The 26,559-nt window shown below is 42.5% G+C and overlaps 1 protein-coding gene across 16 annotated transcripts in view; it reads right to left on the bottom strand.

Annotated features, from left to right (window-relative positions):
* Window positions 1–6,435: 6,435 nt before the first annotated feature.
* mybpc1 (myosin binding protein C1) overlaps window positions 6,436–26,559 on the bottom strand; it is a 54,612-nt gene continuing 34,488 nt past the window's right edge. For 15 of the 16 annotated variants that reach the window (XM_088645940.1, XM_088645942.1, XM_088645944.1 and 12 more), the window contains 18 exons: window positions 26,284–26,408; window positions 25,905–26,010; window positions 25,624–25,790; window positions 24,376–24,541; window positions 23,269–23,375; window positions 21,308–21,444; window positions 20,579–20,738; window positions 20,152–20,256; window positions 19,222–19,410; window positions 18,137–18,271; window positions 17,494–17,661; window positions 16,795–16,883; window positions 16,081–16,276; window positions 15,272–15,411; window positions 14,473–14,632; window positions 13,064–13,200; window positions 12,250–12,436; window positions 6,436–8,719 (listed from right to left, as the gene is read on the bottom strand). In XM_088645940.1, coding sequence (XP_088502066.1) covers window positions 8,619–8,719; window positions 12,250–12,436; window positions 13,064–13,200; window positions 14,473–14,632; window positions 15,272–15,411; window positions 16,081–16,276; window positions 16,795–16,883; window positions 17,494–17,661; window positions 18,137–18,271; window positions 19,222–19,410; window positions 20,152–20,256; window positions 20,579–20,738; window positions 21,308–21,444; window positions 23,269–23,375; window positions 24,376–24,541; window positions 25,624–25,790; window positions 25,905–26,010; window positions 26,284–26,408 — 2,575 coding nt within the window. In that variant the 3' untranslated portion in view covers window positions 6,436–8,618. Of the gene's footprint in view, window positions 8,720–10,473; window positions 10,511–12,249; window positions 12,437–13,063; window positions 13,201–14,472; window positions 14,633–15,271; window positions 15,412–16,080; window positions 16,277–16,794; window positions 16,884–17,493; window positions 17,662–18,136; window positions 18,272–19,221; window positions 19,411–20,151; window positions 20,257–20,578; window positions 20,739–21,307; window positions 21,445–23,268; window positions 23,376–24,375; window positions 24,542–25,623; window positions 25,791–25,904; window positions 26,011–26,283; window positions 26,409–26,559 lie in introns of all 16 variants that reach the window. The other variant, XM_088645946.1, reaches the window with a different exon arrangement.

Here is a 26,559-nt window from a genome sequence, read left to right as displayed (position 1 = left end):
GTATTTAGTAGTATACAAGAGTACATGAGTGTATGCAGTAGTATAGAGGAGTATATGAGTGTATTTAGTAGTATATAGGAGTACATGAGTGTATGCAGTAGTATACAGGAGTACACATGAGTGTATGCAGTAGTATGCAGGAGTACACGAGTGTATGCAGTAGTATAGAGGAGTACACGAGTGTATGCAGTAGTATAGAGGAGTACACAAGTGTATACAGTAGTATAGAGGACTACACGAGTGTATGCAGTAGTGTACAGGAATAATCAAGTTTATGCAGTAGTATACTGGAGTACACGAGTGTATGCAGTAGTATAGAGGAGTACACGAGTGTATGCGGTAGTATACTGGAGTACACGAGTGTATGCAGTAGTATAGAGGAGTACACGAGTGTATGCGGTAGTATACTGGAGTACACGAGTGTATGCAGTAGTATAGAGGAGTACATGAGTGTATGCAGTAGTATACAGAAGTACAAGAGTGTATGCAGTAGGATACTGGAGTACATGAGTGTATGCAGTAATAATAATAATAATAAACTTTATTTTATATAGCGCCTTTAAAGGTGGCTTCTCAAAGCGCTTTACAGGATGACAATAACAATAAATAAGAAGACTACAACAATAAATAAGAAAATTTCACAAGACAGGACACAATTATAATTACAACAATACAACAATAACAATAGAGGAGACCGTGGAAGATGGTATTAAGAAGAGCAGAGGGGTGAAGAATGGAACCAGTTAAGTAAAGGCTTTTCTGAAGAAGAAGGTTTTGAGTCTGGATTTGAAGGAGTTTAGAGAAGGTGACTCTCTAATATCCTTGGGCAAAGAGTTCCAGAGCTTTAGGGCATAGCAGGAGAAGGCCCTGTCGCCCATACAATGAAGACGGGCTTGGGGGACAGTAAGGGGGGCAGAATTTGAAGAGCGGAGGTTGCGAGGTGGGGAGTAGGGCGATAAAAGTTCAGACAGGTATTGAGGTGCCAAGCCATGTAAAGCCTTGTACAGTAGGTGAGCATGAGGATTTTAAAGTCTACGCGGAATTTGACCGGAAGCCAGTGCAAGGACTCCAGGATAGGAGTAATGTGAACACTTGCACTAGACCTGGTCAGGATTCTGGCTGCTGAATTTTGGACATACTGCAGCTTGTTCAGAGTAGATTTAGATACCCCAGGGAGCAGAGCATTGCAGTAGTCAATTCGAGAGAATACAAATATGTTGATTAGCTTTTCAGCCACAGTTAATGATAGCATAGGGCGTAGTCTTGCGATATTTCTAAGGTGAAAAAAAGATGTTTTGACAGTATGCTGTACATGTGGGTCGAATGTTAAGCCAGAATCGAATATAACCCCAAGGTTTTTCAATTTTGATTGGAGCTCAAGTACAGAGCCATCTACACACAGGGTTACAGGACTGGCTTTACGAAGTTGATGGGGGGTACCAATAAGCATGACTTCAGTCTTGTCACAGTTAAGATGAAGGAAGTTTTGAGTCATCCAAATTTTTATGTCAGAGATGCAATTAGATAGAATAGAGACAGCCACATCAGTGTCGGGTTTGGTATGGATGTATATTTGAGTATCGTCAGCGTAAAAATGAAAGCTGAGGCCATGTGATCTTAAAAGCTGACCAAGTGGGAACATGTAAATGCTGAAGAGCAAGGGGCCCAGTATTGAGCCCTGAGGGACACCAGACTTGACAAGACCAATTTCAGACCTGTACCCATTGAGAGAGACAGTAGTATACAGGAGTACAAGAGTGTATGCAGTAGGATACTGGAGTACACACGAGTGTATGCAGTAGTATAGAGGAGTACACGATTGTATGCAGTAGTATAGAGGAGTACATGAGTGTATGCGGTAGTATACTGGAGTACATGAGTGTATGCAGTAGTATACTGGAGTACACGAGTGTATGCAGTAGTACTGTATATGAGTTCGGGGTTGTATCAGTTGTTTCCACAGCAGCAACATCATGTTTGTAATATGGTGATCAAAATTCTCTACTGTGTCCTAAATGAGATTTTACCAGTGAGAGTATAGCCTATAATATAACTGTAAAATCAGAGTACAGAGTGTCGCCTTTAGTTATGGTTACCTTGTGACAAAAATATTCCCCTGAGTCAAGTATTTTAGTCAAATACTGTCATTCAAAATAACTGACAGGGTTTTACATTTTTTTTCCCCCAGAGCCGACTTTGATCTTAGTTTGCTGGAAGTAATTATAAACATATGACGATGTCGTTCTTTCTAGAGGCACAACATAGGTGGAAAATAAAAGTATGTCAATTATTTGTCATATAAACCATAGTTTTCGGACTTGAATGCATTGATTTTTCATTTTTAAGGGGACGAAAGTGGAGCAAATCTTGGGCTGGTGCAGAGGGCTTTGGAAAGAAGCTATAGAGAGACTGGGCCTGAGGTGTTCAGATTCAGAAAGTGTTTGACATGTTCAGCTCTGAACTTACTGTAAACTCAGAACAAATCGCACAACCTGAGGGCACAAAGTGATGACAGTTCTGTAATATAGTGTAGTGGCTGATGAGTATCACTGAGTTCAAGGCTGAGAATGAGATGGAACTTGCACAGAGGTTTGTGGGTGTGTAGAATAATTTGCTCACCTGGTTACTCACTCCTACCTCGCCCCCCTGCTTTATAACTCACACGGGAAAACAACCCCCTGAAGCTGCTGTTCTCCTTTCCTCTGTCCCAGTGGGTGAACCACACACCTGCGAACACTTGGACAGCACCTTCGCTGCCCACCTGCTCGCAGTCCACATTCAGATCAAGTCATTTATCTTTACTTTTCTTGTTTGTCTTAGCCATCATTTATGGGACATCATTTTATTAATATGTGTCCTAACTATACAGTATTACTATATTATGTAACTATCTATATTACATTAATCTTATGTATTTATTATTCTTATCTATTTATTATTATGCATTGTACTTAATAAATCCTTTTTAAAAGACTCAAAGCTCTGAACAATTGTACGTGTATCAAACGTGTAACAGCAGTAAAGCAAATCACACAGTAATTTTAGGCCATATACAGTAAGACCATGTACAAAACAAAATCATCCATGAAAAGCCATAGTAAAAATTGTATGTCCTTTTTTGCCCATGGAGTGGAGCCCAGTCTTAGCTAATTCAAATATTTTGAGTTCAAATAACCTGCTTATGCAGACAGAAGAACCTTAAAACCACTCTAAATTGAACAGTGCGCCAATCCAGTTTTAGTTACCACACAAGCTGGATAATTGTGAACATACTAAAGCCTGCTTATTCCCTTAGTAAACACCCCAGTAGATAAGGCATTAAAGTCATCGGGATGAACTAAGGGCATGTATCTTTTTTTCAGTATCAGCCTAAATGAGGGACCTTAAATTGGGAAAGTTAAGTAGTGGGGAAAAATATACCCTTATGACATTAGTGACATGAGCATCAAATGACAATACAAAAACAAAAATAACTTCTAACTTCAGCCAAAGGTTTTGTTTCAGCACAGCCATGAGTCAAATACCTTGTGTAGCTGTTTGTAGGAGCAAATAAACATAGAATCACACCAAAGCCACTTAAGCTTATATAAATGGTTGTATCCATGTCTTCATATAAGACACACCTTTAAAGAGCAGAAAGAAAAGTATTATCTGATTAGGTTTGCAAGAAAATTTGTGTGTCATCAGATGAGAATAATGGTAAATAGCTAATGTGCTAAATACTAAAGGTCTGAGCACTAAATTCTGCGGAACAGCCTGAGTAACTGAGTCATTGTGAGATTTAAACAGCCAAGATGTGCAAATATTAGCCAAATAGGAGCTAATCTAACAACAGGGTCTCTAACAATCCTGTAAAATGCAATATCAGAAGCTACACATTGGTCCAGAGTCAGAATCCATAAGTAAGTCATTAACTACACCAATAAGGTTTGTTTCAGTACATATTATAAAGGTTCAAAGGGCTCATTAGTTGCTAAATAAACTGCAGGTGGGTTTCAGCCACCTATTGCAGAATTTCTGTAAGAAGGGGTAAATTGGAGAAAGGATTGTAGTCATCAATCCCTTATGATCCAGAGCTGGATTTTCTAATACAGGTGAGACAGTAGCAGACTAGGACTACAGGGAGAAGCCCAGATCGGAGGAATTGATGGACAATTAGGGGTTAATAAAATGGACAAAGAGCAGCAGAACTAGATTTGAGTGAGGGTGAAGGAGTAGGGTTCTTTCAGTAGTGTCATTTTACATTCTCTCATTATAGCTGCCAACTAAGTGAGTGTAGCACCCACAGCAGTAAAATGAGAGAATATAAAAATGAAAATGAAAAAGAAGGAGTGGGCATTATTGTCATTACTGCAGGAGCTGAAATCAGCAACTGCTTATTGTTTGTATATATGTCCTGTTTGTATATACAGTATGTCCTGTAACAATTCCCCAAATGCATCACACTGTCCAGTAGATTGGAGAAACCTGTCATCTTGACCAGTTTGCGGGTTGTATGAGGTTTTTGATAACTTTGTACACAGTACATAAGTATTGCAGAGTCGCTAGGTCATTCAGAATAGATCCTGATAAAGGTTGTTTGAGTACTAAATTTCTGATATCTTGATGACTAAGATGAACAGGTTCCTCTGATCCACAAAAGACATGTCTGAGAGAAGATCCAGAAACATGAATTAGCATTAGAATTAGAATTAAGAATGAAATCTTTTCAGTCTTAATAGAAAATAACTCAGTGGGGATGTGTCCAAGGTCTTTGAATTTCAGCCTCCCCAGCATAACAAGGCACAAATGGAATGTAGTAGTGTAAAAAGGGCTATTTTCTTGCAAAGCAAATGTTCTTATGTATCCAGTTTTGTTGATGGAGAAATGGTGTGATTGTTCAAATCAGACATATTTAGTTGTGGGATTGGGCGAACACTCATCGGCCATAGATCCTGTTATTGGTTATTTTTATATCGTGTTTTATTAAACATTATTTTTTACAGTAGTTTCCCTAAAAGGAATAAGCCTATTAACTTTGAAAAGTGATAAACCGCTTACAAAATACAAATGTCAGCCTGATCCTTGGGCTTTTAATGATATATTACTGTTCTATGTTATGTTTGAATAAACAAATGGGCTGGAGAGCAGAAGCTGCAGTAATCAACAGTGATCAAAAGGTTGGTCACATTTTTACAGTAATTATATAGTGGAGGTAATGATGAACCTTTCCCTGCCAATCCTCTGCCACTAGGGCAGAATGTCTGTTTCTGGTGCAAGACAGGCTTCCTGTTGTTCCTCTGCAGCTCTCAGCAACACAATCGGACCGTTAAATGACTTAATAAGAGTGATTTGAGCTGCTTGATTATTTAGATTATTATTACTCTAAAACAAAGTGAAGCCTCCCCTTTTAATGTATGCATCTCATAATTAACCTAATTGTGATTGAAAGTGATTGCAAGTGTTCCAAAGCCCCCTTGGTTGTCCAGTTCAAGATTGCAGACCATCTGGCAGGACAAGGACTGGGGAGCTGTTACGAGCACAGCTGGCATCAATTGATCCTCATTATTCAATCTCCTCTTCCTTCACTATTTAAACCCTCCCTTCACTCCTAGCCCTTGCTCAGTATTAGGAATCTATATTGCCTCCTGAGCTTGCATCATCCTCAAACCTCTGACCACCGACAGGAAGACCCATCTCGCCTCGGATCTTTCGACTACCCTCTTGTCTCGCCTCCTTCAGATTTGTTTGCCTTGCAGCCTTCTTTCCCCAGACTCGGACCTCTAGCCTGGAACTACCGGCCACTCTGCTGCCTCACTCTTCTCGGAGTCGTAAGCCATCGGGCTCTCTTAGAGACCTGCACAGGGTTCATAACAACCCGTTCGTAACAGGAGCCCTGACAATGGTGTGAGTATGGAGACTCTGCCCTGGAGGCCCTTCACCGATCCCACTACTGCCACCAATACAACACCCTTCCGCTCTTTATCCAGAGGGGTGAGACTTCCTCATACATGTACCCTTCACCAATCCCACTCTGCCACCAATACAACACCCTTCCGCTCTTTATCCAGAGGGGTGAGACTTCCTCATACATGTACCCTTCACCGATCCCACTACTGCCACCAATACAACACCCTTCTGCTCTTCATCCAGAGGGATGAGACTTCCTCATACATGTACCCTTCACCAATCCCACTCTGCCACCAATACAACACCCTTCTGCTCTTTATCCAGAGGGGTGAGACTTCCTCATACATGTGGCCAGGCTGCTGCTGGGTTACCAAGCAAAAATTTTACCAAGTCTTCACTTTATTTAACAAAAATGTATTACTTGTTGGAGTACCCTTTGTTTCTCCTGAATTGTAGCCAGGTTTTCTGAAGGTATTTTTAAACCTTTAGAAAGGTTTTCCGACTTTCTGTGCACACCATTGAACCATACAAACTTGGCATAAAACATAAGTTGAAAACAACATTTTATTACCTTTATAATGCTGTATATTACAAATCAATTCCCTTAAAAGACATGCTTTACAATTAATGATGGGCTAACATTGCTCTCTAGGCTTTAACCAGTAGCACTAATACCAAAAAAGAAAGCAAAACAATGAAGAAAATTCCCTCGCCACCCAAAAAACAACATTAAAAAGCACAAGATCTGTATTTCTTCAGAGTTCAAAATTAACTAAGAAATACAGTACATAAAATGACAGGAAATATGTTTCTATAAGGTCTGAAGTAGAAGTGCTTATGACAAGAACATATTCTGGTTCACATATTGTACCAATCGCTACCTAAATCTCCTCACTTGCAACAAATCAACTGTGAAACTGAGTAACACAATGATGCCGACAGAGTAAATATTGGTTATTGATCAGTGTAATAGACAGGCTAGCGGCTCTGAAAACATATATGTTAAGTGGAAATCGGGGGAGTACGGAGATACCAAGTTTTATTTGAAGGGATTATTATATATATAATAAATATTTTTGTTGCTTCCCTTTCAAAGTCAAAGTATTCTTAACTGTATACTGTTAACCTCTGCTGGAAAGGTTGGGGACAATAAAGAGCGAATAGCTGCATTTTCTGGTACATTATCTTGTTGGATTAGAAATGCAAAACCTACTCATTCAAAAACAAATATCACAAAACCAGACATATTAACCAAGGTATAACAATTAAGAGGTGAGAGTCATGCTGAATACACAAAAAGCTTTTGAAATATTCCAGATAAAGAATTGTGCATCACCTGATAAAAGAATGGAAAACAAATTCTAAGGAAACAAATTAGCCATTAACACAGAAACTTCCTCAAAGAATATGAACAATATCTTGATATTCTGGGATAAACAATGTATTTCAGACTTAACCCATGCCCACAACATCTTTAACATACAGTATCTCAGGTCTTCGGCTTTGAACTGCACAGGCATCTATGAAGCAATCGTAACATAGCTTCCACTTATTTGAAATTAAATATTTGACAAGTCATTCATCCTCTCCCACGTTATTGTGCCTTTACCAACATAACAGAATCCTTTCAAGAACACCAACAGATATCTTAATCAGGCTCATAATGTTTATTCAGCAGTCCCACTGTTGGTTACTTCGGTCTTTTGTTACTCTAAAGGGTAACATCATTACTTTGAAATGAAAATAATTCATTACAGAGAAGGCTTCGTCAGTGCTCAGGGTGTGCTGGTCAGCTACAGAAGAGGTTTGTGTGTCTCAGCTGCAACTATTAAAATGAAAAGCCACTGCTAGAATATCTATCTATATATTATAATGCACAAAGCTGTATTACACCTGGAAACACATACACACACATATATATATACTGTAGTTCAGGTGGGTAGCTGCGTCAGCATGCGTAGATATATACAGTATATATACTGTATATATCTGAACAAAAAAAGCTAAAAATCAAAGGGTCACACCCCAGCCTGGCTCCTGGAGGAACACTGTCAGTCTCCGCAGCAGTCAATAGGTTAGTCTCCGTTCAGCAGGCTAATCTCAGCTGTGTGGACTTCTGCACAGGTTAAGCACAGTTTAAATTGCCTTCAATCATCTTTGTGATGTTTTTTTTTCTCTTGTGTTTATTAGGGCTTTACAAGTATACAGAGTGCTCTCGCCTCCAGCTTAGTTCCCCAACAGTAAACAGTACGTACTCTACACAATAACTGACGTTTCATGCAGGAGCGGACTTTATTTATATTGTACAGTTTCAACACGTTTATCAACAAAGAATCAAATGACACCTCCATTTCTAGACGTGGGGCTACACCAGCGATATGAGAATCCCAGTCGGTGATAAAGCAAAGCTCATTACAGTATATCAGCATCTGCTGCGGCGGACTTCATTGTCCCACGGCTGCCACATGGGCCTATTCTAAAAGCTACTTGCCGAAAACACCAGGCGACATGCTGCAGAGTTTAAATATCGCCTTTACATACCAGCATCAAACAGGCAAAGAGGCGCGAGAGCTGATGATACAGTACATGGCTGCCCTACGCTACCTACAGTAGATCCATGCCAGCACACATTGCATGCCACACTCTCATCTTGACGATCATCCAGTTGGCTGTTGCGCGCAGTGGCAGGTCATCCCCGAGAGGAGGTGGAGAAGGCGGCCAGCAGACAGTCACTTCTTCTCGGGCTCGCCGCTCTTTGTTTCGCTCATGTGCTGTTTGATAAGGTGTAAAGGCACTCCCCGCTGCATAAGCTCATAAAACGTAAACCCCCCTGATGAGAGAGAAAAGACGGTCAGCTTGCAGGGATTTCGAGAGCCGCGACACGCCGGCACCTTTCGGACCCCCAGAGCAGCGGGCTGCAGACGCCCAGGGTGACACCGGGGGGGGGGGTGCTTTCTGGCTAGAAACATAAAGATCCAACAGCGCAATCAGAGCCGTGCTTTCCAAACCAGAGAGCCTGTCTGAAGCAAGAGCGGAGTTTGAGCAACAGCGCTTCTCTGAAGGACCCCCGCGGCCGGCATGTGCTAATCACTGCACGCAGCCCGATCCCCTTTCTGCAGGGCGACTGCGGAAACGGACGGGATTTATTAGAAGGTATTCAGCAGCTGATCCATCAGGAACGTGATTGAGAACGATGTGTCCAAAAGCCCCACATCTGTCATTATAGTCGTTTTATTTGAGAAAAACAGTAGTGATAAAAGTAGTTTAGAAATGAAATTTCATGTTAGAACAAGTTGCTGAACAAAGACAGTCATGGGGTTGACGTTGTACATTCATTTGGCAGTCATTATTTAGTCTTCTGTTACATGACCTGAGGTGTGTTCAGCACATAAGGCACCACGTGCTTCCTGATTATCTTTGGGTAAACTCAGCAATGGATAAGATGTCAAAACACCAAACCACAGGTGTGCCGATACTGATGCAACCAGTGATCGGATAAATATGAGAATTGTAAGTGATACAAATGTGGAACTTAAGGTGATCGTGTAGGGCTCTACAGCAAGTAAGGCATCTGCAGATTCACAGATGATTACTGAAATTCCCAAGCAATCAGCAAAACAGCAATGCAACCACAAAATCTTCAGCAAGCTGGAATCAGCACTGTTTTTCTCAGGATCCTGAGGGTACCATCAAAAGGCCGTATTCTTCAGAACACTTATCTGTTAAAATGTATTGATGCTGCAATTACTTGAATTCGGGTTGCCTATAGGGTGGAAGCAATCTGCATTTCCACAAAACATTTAAACCTGGGATCGCCAGTCCTCTCCCTGGAAGGCCAGTGTGTCTGCAGTGTTTTAAGTTCGTCCTGGCTCTTAATGACCTGGATTGTCTCATTATTATTAACTGGACCAGTATACCAGCTTCTCCCAGCTCTTTAGGTGCTGCTGCTTTAAAGACACCTGCAGACCCACTCACCTCCCAAAACCAGGACTGGGGACCCCTCCATTAAACTAGTAATATACAGTAAATAACCAAATATCAATACAGCAGTACAGCCACGGACCAAAGTGTTGGCACCCTTAATGCGAAACAAGACTTTTCAGTGAGACATGTTTATTGGACATTGATTCAGTTTAGTAGTGGTAGTAAGTTCTTGCAGATAGAGGTATGGACCTTTTTTGCTTCTGTAATTGTTACGCTGCTTGCAGGGATATCAGTGGTTAATGCACTTTGAAAAGACTTCATTGGAAGATATAGTTTAATTAACAACATGCTAAATATTAAAGGAATTAGTGGATCAAACCGTTTCATATAGAGGGTGGTTGTGACAAAGTGTGAATTCGGGGGGGTGGGGGGCTGTGCTCATGAATAAGTTACTCACCCGTTTTGTGGCATGTTACATGAACAAGAGAGGCAGTTACTCCAGAGGTGTAAGATAATGCAAGGTTTTTATAAGGTACAGGTTACACGAGGAGTAAGTACAAGGCACTAATGGGAGTTTTCGCTCCTACTGTATTACTTGCTGTAGGAAGGTATACAATGACAGACATAAGCTTCATATGCACTGACCATATGAAAGCTTACCTTGGATGAACACATACACTCACAAATCCTTACGCAACTAGAGGAGAGAAGAAAACACATTTAAATCATTTTAACTTAGCTGGAATGGATTCGACAGTGAAGGAGCGAAGGGTTGCTCTCATATATTGCAACATGACTGTTGAGTAAAGATCATTTATTGGGCTTAAACTAGTTCTGTGTTATGAAAAGAAACAGTTTCTTCCTTAAAGAAATGCAATTGTAATGCCTTTGACCCATTCCTATTAATTTTTAAATTCGTTTTTAATTTAATTTAAATTTCTGATAGAACAAAGGTTTGGGCTGTTGTGATTTGTTGGAGATTGATTTTAAATGATTTTACAGTGCCTCCAAACAACTCACAAAACGAGCTGATAAAGTGCAATATCACATACAATAAACTTTTCTGCTTCTTTGGCCTGAACAGTTGAGGTACAGTTTTTGAAAATTAGGATGCCAAGCTGCATTTTGAGGTCTAGAATACTCTTGGGTCAGTAGCTATCCTCCATGTCTATTCAAGATGAAACATCAATGTGCTGCATCTTGTTTATCCATGCTTTATAAAACAAACCTCAGCACTTTTCAGAAATAGAACTAAGGATCACTTCATGCTTGTACAGAAATACAACCGAGGATCATTTTAGGTGAAATGTAAGTCATGGAAAATTATACTTCTTTTTACAAACAAATTGATGCACTGCAGAAGACAATAAGGTGGAGTTCAAACTGATGTGATTTTATTTTCATAATGCCACCATTGTGTCCAAAGTCGACTGAAATTCCCTGCCATGGCCTGAGGTTTTATATGCAGTCATGTTGTATAGGAAGAATCTAGGTCAAAGGCCAATTTTCTGTTCATAGCTTTCTGCATTTTTTGAATGCAATTGAACAGTTGTAAAAATTGCCTTCATCACTGATAGGGTAAATTATGTTACTCTTCAGAAATGAAAAAAGAGCATGAGGTTAAAACATCTTAATTTGTCTCAAAAGTGATATTTAAATTGTGTTTCAGGAAAACTAAACTGCCTTTCCAGACCCAAACTGTGTGCAGTGAAAAGGTAGAGGAATCTAGTGATTAAAAGTTGAAAGCAAAGATGAAGTATACAACTAAAATGTCAATAGCATTATGGACTTGCATGCACAAGCAGGTCGTTTATATGAACAATGTCCAAAAAAATGACAAAAATAGAAAGTCACCAAAAGTTAAGCATACTGAGAAATCATCGCAGAACTGTTTCAAAAACACCTGGACAAAAAAGCATCAAACACAAAAAATAAAAAATTGCACCTGGTTGTGATGCAAATATAAAACAAAATGTGTAATCAAAACCTTGTTGCACCACAAGAAGTCTGTCAGGTTAAAGAAAAAGGAAAAAAAAACATTTTAAAAAGTTCAAAAAGAGAGAGGGTAAAAGATAAAAAGTAGTGAATCAGAATCAGAGATTCATGAAAAAGAGTGAAAAAACAGCAGTTGACACTGTATCATGTGGCATGCAAGTGGAAACCACTTCAACTGTTTTTACATGAGTACAGCAGGCAGGACGATTGTACTGCATGTTAACTTCTAGTGCCCACTGGAATCGTTGATTACATTCCTCAACAGGTAAGAAGGTACAGTATGTTAGATCTATCTGTGCTTTAACATATTCATATATGGGCTTTATTTTATTTTTTATTTTCATTACAAATGATATACTCCATACATTTTAGTGATGGAGACTATGTCTGGGTGAATCTGGAAAAGAGTCCTCTAGACAGGCAGGTGACTCCAAGTCTCACCTTTCACCTCCAGCTTGCAGTCTACCACAGCCTCACCCAAGTCATTGACAGCTTTGCAGGTGTAGGTGCCACCATCATACGGACTGGGTTTCCGGATCTCCAGGGTGCACACGCCCTGGTTGCTAAACATCCGGTACCGTGGATCATCAATGATGGCAATTTTGTTCTTATACCACATCACCTTTGGCTACAACAGGAAGAAAGAAACAGTGAAGTTTTCCGCGGTGTTCCCCAGGGTACTGTCCTGGGCACAATCAGTTTTTTCCAGCTTGAGGGCTGCTTTTCAAAACTACTGTGTGCTTTCACTGTTCTTTGACTACAGCAAAATTTGTTGTCCAATCCTTTTACAACTTCATGGAGAATAATGGCACTCAAGAATTACATGTGTTTGAGGATGTTTATTCAGTGTTAGTGTTCTATAGTGAGGTTTGGCGTAAGCCGCTTGACTAAAGGCCAGGCCCCTTGGCCACAAGACAAGGAGCCCAGGACCCTCATGCAGCTACAAGGTGGAGATGGGATGAAGGAGGGATGCAGTATGATGTTGGGAATGATTAGGATTTAGAACAGCTGGGACAAAAGTGGTTTGATTGCTATCATCCCTCCTGAGCTTCAGGTACACATACTCTACATCATCTGTTAAGTTGAAAGACTATATACAACATATGTGAAATGGTTTTAGAGGTCTTCTAACATCGACAGTTAACAGTTCCTTCTGCCAGAACTATCAGTGACCTGCTGTTCACAGCATAATGACACACATGTTAAATTTTGTTACAGTTTTCTTTGAAGTGACTGGACCGTGGGACGTACATACCCTGGGGTTAGCTCGGACACTGCAGTTCAGTGTAGCGTTGAAGCCAGCAACTGCCGTGGTGTTCACCAGGGGGTGTGTGAATTTCGGGGGCTCTGAGAAGTCAAAATCCTTGTAATCTGGATTCTTGTAATTCAAACCTTTCAAAGAAAAGTGAGAGAGTTTTTGTCAGGTTTGTTTTCCTTTTGATCTCTTGCAGGAAGTTCAAAAATAAATCCTAGAAGCAACTGGAATTTGAGTGCACTAAAAATGATCCTAAAAAGGAGTTTTGTATTTGTTGGAAAAAAAGCTCATCGCCACAGTCTGGCCCAAAGCTCAGCGCTGCAGTGCCCTGGCTGTGCAGGTCCCAGAAAGAGGTGCAGCTGACAGACAGACAGGGATTATCATCACACCCAGCTGCTGCAGCTGTTGCACTCTGTTCTTCTGTGCTGCCCCTGCAGTCGGTGGATCACCAGAGAGGCTGCTGAGGCGGCAGACAGCTTGAGAGAAAAGGGACGCCAAAGCCATGTGTCACTGGGTGGGATGACTACATTGAAGCCACTTCACATTTGGTTTCATTAGTTTGTTGTTCTGGTTCATTCTCTGTACAGCATGTACAACTGACGGGACCCACAGTGACTTGCTCCCTGGGCCCTGTTCCTTCTCCGCTGCCCGCTTTCCTGAATAAGTGCTACCCTCCTGATCTTTAGATTTCCAGGTTAATAGCTTTTTGCAACAGGTGTTTTTTAATCTATTCTGTATTTCTTAGGTGCAGGGTAGCTGTGAATAAGCAGTGATTGGCTCACCTGCCACTCACCTTCAGAGTGAATGCATCTTAAAACAGCTGCAGTTACTAATGACAAGAGTGGAAACATGGGCGAGTATCAGTTGACCTGGATTCTCAGCTGGCGTTATGAAAGCCAGGAATAAATAATAGCACTGATATGCTTAACTGAGCCCTGTTGTCAATACAAGGACCATTCTCAGGGACACAGAGAGAGCAGGGGCACTGTTCGGCAGAGTGATCGACTGTTCAGTAAATCACACTGGGGCTTGTGGGGTGAAATTGATCATTCTGGCATCTCTTTTAATTAACATCTGCATTAAAACTAAGCATTACGTTCCTCTGGGGTATTAGAAAACAATCTAGGAACCCAAGATAAGATCATTAAAAGCAAACGTTACCTTTAGGTCGCATGGTTTAAAAATATGTTTTTTTCTTTTTTTCCTTCAAGAGTTTCTGATGACCCACCACAATAATTGTTAAGGGACTTTGACATTAAAGGAAACTTGTTTTTATCTCCAGTGTGATTGTGTATTCTGTTGTGTTACTCCCTAACAGTTCTCCCACCCCTTAGCACTACTTTAACAAAAGATGTGCCTCAAAACACTGAGCTTGATCACCCCTGGAATATGTAGCAGTAACAACTAACCTTCCTTCACAATAAGGGCACAGTCTTTTGTCATTGTAGCACATTCGCTGAGCCCACACATGTTTTCCGAGTAGATACGGAAATAGTATTCATTTCCAACAACAAGGTCAGAGATCGCTATGGTGGTTCTGTGATAATGCTCCAGTGTTGTGAACCATTCCTGCAAAACAGAAGGTTCTTTACTGAAAAAGCACCGTATTTTCAGTACAAGCAGACCAGTCACTGCATCAGTCAGCCCTGTCCTTATAACTAAAGGATTATCGATGGGTAATTGAGAGGCCCAGGAGGTAAAGGAAAGTGTCCAGGAGGATCCCAGGTAGGGGCACCTTCTGCAGAAGGCCAAGAGAGCTTATTATATTATCTCAGTCCTTCTTCATTTACTCTGCCGAAGCCTCTGTCCAAAGCAACCTGACTCATGGGGAGCAATCTGACCAAAAGGATCTTGCTCAAGCACCCACAACTGCTCAGTGGAAACTGCTGCTCCACATAGTTATAACAAAGGGCCACGATGAAAGATCAATAGTGCCCACATTTTTACAGTTGTCTATGAGAAGATGTCCAAGCAAGACACTGAACAGGGAGTGGTTATTTCTTTTTTAATGTTGCAAATTATTCCTACAGAATAAAATACAGCGGTAAACAATAATTGTTCCACGTAGTCACTAGCTGATATATGGAGCCTCATTAATAATTTCTCTTTACTGTGATGTTAATTCCTGATCAGTTGTCAATCCTGTCAAGTTAGTGGACACTCTTACAGTCAGAAAGAATTATGTTCTGTGTGCAGCACAGCACATACCATTGTCTTCTTGTCTGCTTTCTGAATAGTGTAGCCAGTTATGGGTGCATTGCCGCTGTCTTTAGGGGGAGTCCACTCTAACTCCACATTCTCTCCCCAGACTTCCACAATCTTCACATGCTGGGGAGGGCCAGGCCGATCTGTGTGGGACAAAAACGACGGAACTGAAGGGAATTTGCACAGAAAGTTTCTCCATACCACACAGTGCTGTGTGCCTGCACCAAAAGCCTTTAAATAAGATTTCAAACAAGAAACAATGGAAAAATGAAGTGAACACCAGTGCATTTTCTAATAGTGAAAGTCACCTGTGTTTTTCTCTGTAGTTTTGAGTATATAAGAATGGACTGTGCGTACTGCAGATTAAATATCATAGAATGTTTGGAATGAGTATATTTCTGCATCTACAGTATTATCTTGGTCAGTCACATTAACATTGATAATGAAGCTGATGAGATTTTTTTCCCTTTGTCTTCTAAATTTGGAATTGCCAGATTGTTTTCTTATTACAAACCGGGCAGGATGAGGACCTGTGGACCTATTACGGCCATTTTTCATTTGCCACACTAACTTTACCCTCACCCTAGACTCAACCCCCACTGGATGGAGGCAGAAAATAGAAAAAGGAGTGGGATTGGATGAAAAGATTTGACACAGCCTTTCCACAAGGACTGCACAAAAAAACATAAATGATGGGGGTCTCAATCATTCTGTTCCTCAGCCAGTGTTGGGGCAACATGAGGTCTTTTTTATTCCTTCATTTTGTTTGTGTCATTTCACTGGTGTGGACATTAACATTCTCATTGACTCACCAACAATCTGTATATCTATGGTGGCTTCGTCCACATAGTTCTCCACTTGGACGCTCATTTTGTAATGCCCAGAGTGCTTCCTGGTGGCTTTGCGGATGAAGATGATGCTGTCCGTCTCACTGTTGCGGATGCTGACCTGAGTCGGATCGACAGGAGCTTTGTCCGTCATCCAGCTCACTTTAGGCCTTGGTCTGCCCTGGGGAGCACAGCGGGTATCTGGTATATTAAGTCTTCTGGAGAAGAGGCTAAAACTGGCTTCTGCTCCTGCACATTTCATTTACACTCGGAAACAAAAGAGCAGCTTTTTTTTTCACGATCCATCAGCTTCAGCTCACTATCAAATATTAAGGACCTTCAAATAACACCCAACAGTATAATTATTGTATGCTTTCTTCGATAGTTGAACAGGAGCCCTGACTCGCTGTTGATTTCAGAATGATAGTCATTCTACTGCTGCTCACCTTTAAGGGCTTGAACAGTGAACTGTTAACCCTACATGCCATTTACACTCTCCAGATGCTGGCCTTTCAGTTCCCACTATGACAAACACCGGGAGACCCAGTAAACCCACTCAACCACTGTAAGCTACTGTATTAGTCTTGAAAACCCTCCAGCTGTCAAAAGTGTTTGTTTTAGTTGGAAACACCTCAGGACTGTGTATCATGAAAGGTGACACACCTATAAAACACAGAAGATGATAATGATTATTATTACCTGGAAGGGTATAACAAGATTGACAACTTCTCCAACTTTCCTAATATATGTTTGCTTAAGATGCCTGGGAACACGAATCTTGGGGTGTTCTGGAAGGAAAAAGGTAGAGTGAGTGTTCAGGGTCCCGGGACACTCCAGGGCCTGTGTGTTAGTGCAGAACTTCACAGTGTGTGCGATTCACTGGGCGCGGTCTGCACTGTTCTTTGAATACATTTGAAACTCTCGAGAAAGGTTCATTTCCATTGCTTTGCAACTGACCAGATATTCATTTACAAAACATTCATTGTTTTTGTACCTCAAAAATGTCCCAGTGTAAAATACATTTAAGATAAAAAGACGGCATTATGTTTCAATCTGTGTTGAGTTGAGCAGAAGGGTTACTATTGTTACTTTTGTAACTACTGCCAAGGCTTTATTGTGAGAAACCTTTGTTTGTTAAACAAGATATGAATAAAGCCTCTAGCGCTGCTGAAACAGACTTGTCACATGTCCCTGGGTAATGCTACGCAAGATGGAGATCTTTCCCAGTGTGAATCTTACCATTGTCCGGCAGGGCATTATTTAAATAAAAGTTAATTGAAAGGTGCTGATGGCAAGAGACCAGCGTCAACAGCACAAGGGCGACATGGCACGCTCCAGGGAGTTAGACGTGCAGGGCTCACAGAGGCCTGAGCTCAAGGGTCACGTGTGTAAACTCACCAATGACTTCTTTCACGAGAATGGGGTGGGGATGCAGTCTGGGTTCGCTGGCCCCTGCAGCGTTAATGGCCTTGACCCTCACAAAGATCTTCTCCTCGGTGGGCAGCCCAGTAATTGTGAACCTTGTCTTCTCAATCAGCTCAGGAGTGGCCACTATCCATTCATCCTCTAGGAGGGAGAAGACAGAGAGGTCTTACTTGCTGTTTCGCAAACCTTACTCCTGTTTTAACGATCCAGAAAGCGCAGCTGTGTGTGAGTACGTGTCCTTCTTGAGCTAAATCATTCACCCGTGCCCTGATCATTCCGTCAATCTTCAACACTCTGTAGTATGAAGTCGTATCTTTCACTGTTCTCAATCACTAAATCATGTCTCGTCTTTTTGAACTCCAGATGACGCAGATTCTCATTCAATTCATATATCTGACATTGACCTGGCAGGCATTTTCAATGAATTCTCAAGACTTGAGCTCAGCATTTTGTTGTTCCCACGAACAACACTAACCAAACAATCAACAAACCCATCTCCTCACAGTGTAAAATGAAAAAAAAAACATGTATGTGCATCATAAACTATTGATGGGATTTAGGATCAGGTGTTTCAGGAAACGTATAATTAAAAACATGTCTTTCCAAGCTGTCTTACGTCCTTCAAAGCAGTATTCTATCACATATCCATCCAGGCCTGCAGCTCCAATCATGTCTGGGGGACGCCACTTCATGGTCACAGTGGTGTCTGTGACTCCGTCGACCACCAGCAGGGTTGGTTCACTGGTTACAGCTGATGACACAAAATGACACACGGAGCACAGAGAGATCAAAAGAAAGCTGCTTCAATTGTGAAAGACACAAGGCTATGAATAAAGTCAGCCTCAGGACCTCTGTTTGATGCTTAACTGCTTTTTTAACCCTGGTTCTGGAGCTCACTCTGATGATGATCACGGATCAGCAGGGATAAAGACTTGCAACAAGGTGTATGGAAGTACTATACCAGGGCCAACCACCCCTGTGCAATAGTGAATATTAGCAGCATGGATGGAGGATGGAAATTTTGAAGAGGCTGTCTTACTATAGTGTTACTGTGCACAGATGAATAAAATGTTTAACATCTTCAGTATTTGTAAAGAAACGTGAAATGCACCACCACCCGATCTGTGAATAGTGACGTTTCCCATAAACCCTCCAGAGGGATCATCACAGTCCGCTTTTGGCTCATGATGGTAACAACACACATGTGTTTCTATATATGAGCAGCGTATTTCAGAACCGGTCTCCCTCCCACACACCGCTCCAATCCTGGGGTCACAGCCAGTTCCCTGGAGGGTCTGTAGATGCCTGTAAATCACTGCCATGCGTGAAAAGTATTATTTTATTGGATTTGATAGCAAATGACAGCCAAGACTACATGGAAATAAGGGCCTTGGTGGCCTAAAATATGGACCTCACAAAATGCATTACAGGCTTATTTTTATTTTGTTGAAACATGGCCATTATGTACGTGTCATAACACAAAACATACATAACACTATATAAGTGTCATAATACAACAGCACAAAAAGCATTTGTGCTTGTGGGCTCATGTATACCAGATGAGCCTGCAGCTCCAATTATGTCTGAGGGGCGACGCTTCATGGTCACAGTGGTGTCTGTGACTCCGTCGGCCACCAGCAGGGTTGGTTCAACAATTAAACAGCGAGACATTTTGAAACGTTGCAACACGAGGGCACTTACCAAGGGGTATGAATGCTTTAGACGGCTCACTGGGTTTGGAGACGCCTATGGCATTCACTGCAAAAACACGGACCTCATAGGGAACACCTTCGATCATCTTCTTGGGTTCAAAGTTTGACTCCTTACACAGATCGAAATTCAGCCTCATCCACCTGGAGCTTTGCTTTTTCTTCCTCTCAACAAAATATCCTGTAGTGCCCAGAGGAAAAATAATCTCCATCAGTGTTTAACAGCTTATGCCTTTAATACTTAATGAGATTCACATCTTGTGGATTTACCCATGAGCCCCTATTACACTCAGGAGCAGGTACCGTTATACAGCTGTTTAAAGATTTGCCAGGAGCTGTAGGATAAACAGCTGTGTGCATACATGGATGACCAAGAACCAATGGTCTAGCTAAGTCGGAGTTTAGGGAGACTATCAGGATAATGATTTGAAAGAAACCCTGACAAAGTTCTGGCTCAGTGACCACTTTCTGTCCACAGAAAGCAGGAGCCACAGACACTGACACCCGTCAGAATCAGAACAGCCTCCGATCCTACTGGGGGAAGAAACTCAACAGAGCTGCAGCACAGTATTTGTTTTCCTGTCTGTTACAGCCTGAGGAACAGAGAGCGAGTCATTCAAATTATAATGCATATGTTGTTATATACGGCTTTCAGATAGTTTTTGCTTTAGCAACATTGTTTCTCATAGGTTACGCTAATAAAGTTAATTGGATTCGATTTTGAGTAATAAGAGAGGTGTTTCATTTCTCTCTAAGTTCTTGGGAAAAGAAATGTAAATTTTGCCTGAGCACATATGTGGCAGATGATAAAAATCAGTAGATGGTGCAATATTTTCAAAGCCTTTTGCTTTTCCCACACACAGTGACCACCCCCTTGGGGTGGATGATGTGACCGTGCAGAGAAAGAAGAACTATTGCACACCCAAGATTGGGGAGCCACCATCATAGGGAGGGGGATCCCACACCATTGAGCACCAGTCCCCTCCCACTTCAGGGACCATGGGGGCTGGTGGGGCATCAGGGACATCTGGGGAAGAAAGAGTCACACGTCAGCGCTTGGTGCTGTTTATCTGGGGAATGGATACACTTTAGCTAACAAGATAACAATAACTTATAATTAATGACATTCACAATGACAATGTGGAGAATTCCCCTTTTATACAACCAAACATTTATTGGAACAGTCTGAGTGAAACTCAAGGTTACAACAGCAGCACCCCACTTGGCTTCTGACCCCACGACCCCACGGCCAGGTTAAGGATTCCAGAGTGCTTATCCACTAGTCCACGCCGGTATTTCAATGCAACTCTTTGCTCATATGATGGGAAGCAATGTTTTTCTATGCTTACCAACCACTTTTATTTTGATCTGGGCAGAATCCTCTCCAGCCTCGTTCTGTAGCATAATTTTATAGTTCCCAGTGTCCTCCCTTTCTGCGATGTCGATGGTGAAGGTGCTGTGGTCTTGGAAAGACTCTGCTCGCACCCGGGCGCCAGTTTCAAGGATGACCTGAAAATACAGATGTATCCCATCCTGCATTACCTACACTGGTGGATAATAATAGAATAAAAAACAGTAATGGTCCTCGATCTCATTCTTGTTGTCTCTGCAGAAAGGAACCCACAGTCTGTCAAGTCTGCAAACACTCCACAGGCTGACAAACTGCTGCCCTGCTGAGAGTTTAGAGAAACTCCTTCTTTAATGCCGCTGTCCCTTGTTGATGGTTCAGGACTGCCATTCCTCAACATTCCTGAAGGAAAACACCCATATCACGCAATGTAAATTGTATCAGATCAGCTATTCGTTTTTTTTCCCCACTGGCTACTTTTACAGGTGCTCAGGATTAACACTTCAGACTTAAGGCATAGGCATGAACCCAGACCACACTCCCTGATGATAAATACCTCATATCTGATTAGAGGGATAGCAGCTGATTGACCAGATGTTCCTATCCTCCTCTGGACAGAGGAAGACTGAAGAATGCACGTTAGACAAGCAGTGGGTGCAGACTCTCCCTTGTGTGGCTTAGTTTAACAAACCAAAGAAGTTGAACTACAGTAGGTGTCCAATGCACTCACCCTTTCTCCTTTCATCCACACAACTCTGGGAGTGGGCTCTCCAGATATGGGCACCTCCAGGCGGAGCTTGTTTCCGGCTACTACCGTCACAGTGTTTTCTGGGAAGTTAAGACTTTCAAGGTGTACTTTTGGGGGATCTGAAATAACATGAAACAATAATCCGAAATGTTATTGCTTTATTTGCAAGTTTGGACTTGCAAGTGTGGAATGTGTGAAATAAATCCACAGAAATATCCACACATATCCATTGTATATGAATTCAACTTCTGTATTAATTTAATTACCTATAATTTTTATTTTTATCTGGATATGTTCCTAAGCTGTGTATCTTAAATATGAGGTATTATGTACTGTGCATGTATATGGCCTATAGGCTGTAAATGTCGAAAGTGGTTTCTACTTGTGCTATCTTGTTCATCATCTTGTCTCTGGCCACAGGAAGCAGTTTGGGTTTGCCTTGGTCAGCCAGGTGTAATCCAGGTGTTCTTTCCACACAAAGGGAGGCGGCAGCAAACTACCCACAGATGAGTTGAAGCCTGGCCTCTGTCAGGAAATGGCAGCCCGAGGTCCTCCACTCGATGGGGTATGGGCAACCAAACGAGCTGGACGGGTCCAATGACCTCCTCTCGCCCCTGACCCTTTCCTGATCCTGTGACAGCGAGTCGCGGCGGTGCTGTTTCGTGAGGATCTAGCTGCGGCGGGGAGGGGGCAGCCGCTGGGAGCTGAGCAGGGGGGCTGTGGAGGTGCGGGCAGAGTGGGGAGTGGCCTGGCTGGGCAGCAGCGCAGGCCGCGGGGGTGTGCTGGTGTGTGTGCTTGTGGAGGGAGAATGGACAGAGGGAGGGTCAGAAGGTGGGAAGGACCATGTCGTCTTCCCTGGGAGGCTAGGATCCTGGAGGGGGGTCTAACAGCACAGGCAGACCCCAGCAAGGGAATCTGCTTCTGGGTCCAGTGTGTGTCACGCGGTGGTGCCGTACGTGCAGAGCACATTCCCAAGTTCCCTGTCAGACCGCCGCTGTGTGGATGTGACGAGCCCAGGTGAGAGTACAAGGTGAGGTGTTATTGTATAGGGGAAGAAAGTGTTCTAAGTTGAGTATCAGTGGTCTTGGAAGGTTTACATAAGAAGTGTTACTAGTATAGTTCAAGTGCATTTGTCCAGTGTAGGAGGAGTAGGAGAAGCAGATTGACCAGCTCTGGGCTCTGCTGGAAGGAGAGTGGGAGGAGCTGCCTGTCGGGCTCCTGACTCTCCTGAATGCCTGAGACCAGAGAGCAGGAGAAACAGCCGGCCTGGTTCCCTGACTCTGCTGGAAGAAGAGTGGTAGGGGCTGCCTGTCTGGCCCCTGACTCTGCTGGTGATGAATCAGAAGTCTGGTGTGTTCCCACCGTGGGGCCGTGGCTTTGGCAAGTGGTGAATTTGCAGACTGGGGGAAAGGTGTTAGCATGTATTTCAGTGTTAGTAGTGTAGATGGTGAGCTGTCAAACTAGATATTTGTTTTTTTCAGCAAACCCCCAGGAAATTCTCTGTTGGCTTGCATTTGATCAGTCCTGGTCCTCAGAAAATAAGTGTGTTTTATTGAGCTATATATCTTCATAACTGAACCTTTGATTGAATTCGGTTGCAAAATATTTCAGTGTAGCAGAGCCTTTTGAGATGAACAGTTGTGGAACTATAGGACAAACTCCCCTGCCACGTTGTTGAAACCAGTGTCCTGGCTTCCTTCAAGAAACAGCTGGGTGAGGCCCTCGAATCAATTCGTTACAATCCGCCACACAGGCCAAATGACCTCCTCTCGTATGTAAAATCTTTGTTTAAATGTTTGTATAGGTGCAAGTGCATTTAAAACAAGGTGCTGTGGTCTCAGGAAGGACAGCAGGTATTCCGTTTGGGAGAAAATGAATTGACGGGAGTATGAAAACATTCCCGCAGATCTTGTAAGTTCATCCACAGTGTGAATGGCACGTACCTATGACATGAACCCTGGCATTCAGACTTGTGGAGTATCCCTCTGGAACAAAGGTGTAGTCTCCCTCATCATCCACAGTTGTGCTAGTGATCTCTAGCCTGTGATTCCTATGAAGAAAACACGACTCTGATGCAGTGTTTTAAAAGCAAAACAAAAAACGGCACAAATTCCATATCACATGAAACCTTGCACTGTACAATATATTGTGCAAATAAACAGTAAGTCATATGATGTTATATACATTAAAAGCATGATTTTACACCAAACTCTTGGCCATTCTATTTGTATTTGTGAGGTAACTTACAGTTCCTTAAGTACAGCTTGGTTCAAATGACTCATCAGAAGGTGGAAGTCTGAAACATTAGTTGTTTCAGCAGAAAAGTAAAATGTGCATATTAGCATTTCCCCCCATAGTTCCAGTAATGGAAGGCCACAGAGAATGATAAAATCGGACTTTCCATCAATAGATGAGATCCACACCATCCGCTTTCACAAACTGCTCTTCCCCTTGTGCTCTGGCAAGCGGAGCCGCGCTATGAAAGCACAGACCACTGGGCTCAAGAACAGCTTCCGCCCTACAGCCCTGCACATCCTTAACATCCTGACTGTGCAATTCCTTAGAATTCAACGCACCTCTGCACTCTGAACTTTTGACTTAGCTACCACATACTTGTAGTCCCGTGTGTTTATTTTTCCATACTACACATTGTATGTTATTGTGCTTTGTTGTAATATAATTATAATTATTAGTACTATTTACTGTTTTAACTATCATTATTTATAATAATTACTTACTGTTTTGTAAAGTACTGTGCACATTGTGTGAAACTGTTGTCTATTGTACTCTGCAAGTCCCGAAAGAACAGCTTGAATATCAATCCTGATGTACATGTACATACTGTAAAGTACGGCGAATAAACTCCTCTCTTTCTCAGTAGTTTCACCTTATGCATCCAGTATGACTTTGACCCCGCATATGGGGAGTGCTATTTAAGTCAAACAGCTACCCCATACAGGGAGCAAGGACAGCAGGCAAACAGAGCTACCACTGTAGTGAGAGGGAGGCCTTGTGCGCCAGGTTGTGGGTCATCAGATTTCACACCGTACCTTGCTCTGTGGATGATGTTGATGCGGTCTCCTCCTTGGATGAGCTGACCGTTCTTGTACCACTTTCCCGGCACGTTTCCAGGAGATATCTCACAGTGCAGTGCTAGTGGCCTTCCCAGTCTGATCGTTTGGTCAGTTAAGTCCTGTATGATCTTCAGGGGTTTGACTAAAGCAACATTGGCAGGAGATGGAACACAAGCGCAGTGAGAACAGCAACAAGTGATACATTTCGGGCTCTAAACAGTGGATTCTAAGTCTGAAATAAAATCCTAACCATTTATGGAATTTTTTGTATGTATTCCTATTTGTATTTTTTAAGCAGTTTCTACGTGATAAACTCATCAGCATTCACAGCTGCACACCTGCAGTGCTCGAGAATGGACTACATGTTGCACAGAATGAAGAGGAGGCATGTGAAAATCAAGCTCTGGAGGAACAGAAGGGTTCTCTGTATTCTTTTCACCAGAGCCCTTAATCACCTGATTGAACTCATTATTTGCTTAACTGGACACGATGAAGCCTTCCCATGTTCTTCAGAAGCTGGAGATTTAAAGAAACCCTCAGTATAAAACCTGCGGTAGAGCTGCTCTTGATGAGCACCCTGTCAGCCAAGATATGGGTCCCCATCACTGGTCCCGAGGAATTGCTGTGATTTCTGGTTTTGGGTACTAGCTGGGATCTTAATCACATACTAATTGATTTCAGTTATTATTCTGCATGGTTGGCATGGATTAAAGCTTGCAGCTCATAAAAAAAGGTTGATTGGGATCTGTAACTGGTATCAGCTCTGCAATGACTTCTAAGGTTCAGACATCAAGTCAGCTGATTAAGGTGTGTTATCTGAATTGTAACCAATGGGAGCCCCGGAGATGGGAATGAAATGCTCAGAGTGGGAGTGTTTGTTACATTAACATTCCCACCTGTGTCAGTTCAGCCCAGAAGGATCACCTACTGAGAGCTGCTCAGGCAGCATTAATGGAGCGAATTTTAAAAGCGAATTGAGGAGCACTTTCCAAAGGTTCTGTCTTCTGACGTTATTAGAAACAATACACTTGAAGATGTTTTTTTTTTTGCACTTAAGAGGCAGGTGCAGCAGTAGTAGCATAACAAGCAAGCGGATGAACGTGCAGAGTTGATGAAAGACCTGGGCTGGAATAAACTCCAGAAGACCGCCCGATTTCCCAGATCTGTCACACTGGTTGAATCGCCGCGGAGAGGCATGACACAGTGCGTAGCGGGCATACATACGGTCAACCTTGACCTTGGCTTCTGACTTTCCTCCTGTTGCCATCGCCGTATAGACTCCGCTGTCCTCCCTCATCGCGTCGTCGATGATGAGGATGTGCTTCATCCCCTCGCTCTTGAACCGGAACCTCGAGCGGATGGCTCTCGGGATCTCCTCTCCGTTTTTAAACCTGTGGGAAATGAAACGGGACGGACTGACCAAGGCGTGCCCAGTTCTGCGCCTTGACTCAACGGGAGCGTATCTAAGGTGGCGGAAAGCATCTTGAGGGAAAGGCGATCCGTACCACTTCACTTGGGCATCGTCCTCGGACACCTCGCACTCCAGCTCGATTCTCTCGTTGACGGTGGTGTTCACGTCTTCCAGCTCTTTCGTTATCGTAACTGGCAACTCTGTGGAAGAAGGAGGAAGATGCCGTGACATCATGACAAGATGTAATATTGTACATTTTTAGCAATAAAATCGTTTTTTTTTCTGAAGAGGATTCGCTGACAATCTCTAAGGTTCTGTTCAACATATAACTCTTCTTTTTTAATTCTACAAAGATGTTTTGAGTACAGTTACAGCCTCTGAATTGTTTGCCTGCCCCGCCTGCAGAATCGTATGACTTTCCACTCCTTTCTCCCTGGGCTGGGGCAGCTGCGCAGTCAGAAGGGTTTGTGTACCTCTCACAAACAGCTCAGTGGTACATTTCTCATCTCCGGCTGCCACCTGGTAGGCAGCATCGTCGCCCAGGGTGCAGTTATTGATGATCAAGATGCGCTGGGTGCCCTTGTGTTCAAAGATGTACCTGCGAAGTGCACCAGCCCGTTAATGATCCTGAGTATTGTTTCATTAACGTACTGTGTATTCATTTACTTGGCTAACACCTTTAGTCAATCAGACGTACTGAACATGGGTTCTTGCAGGATTTATGCAGCTCGGACTTTAAGCTTGGTCAA

The sequence above is a fragment of the Lepisosteus platostomus genome, chromosome 9 (assembly GCF_059453375.1).
Source record: "Lepisosteus platostomus isolate fLepPlt1 chromosome 9, fLepPlt1.hap1, whole genome shotgun sequence".
Classification (NCBI taxonomy): Eukaryota; Metazoa; Chordata; class Actinopteri; order Semionotiformes; family Lepisosteidae; genus Lepisosteus; species Lepisosteus platostomus.
This window is presented reverse-complemented; position numbering and strand designations above follow the sequence as displayed.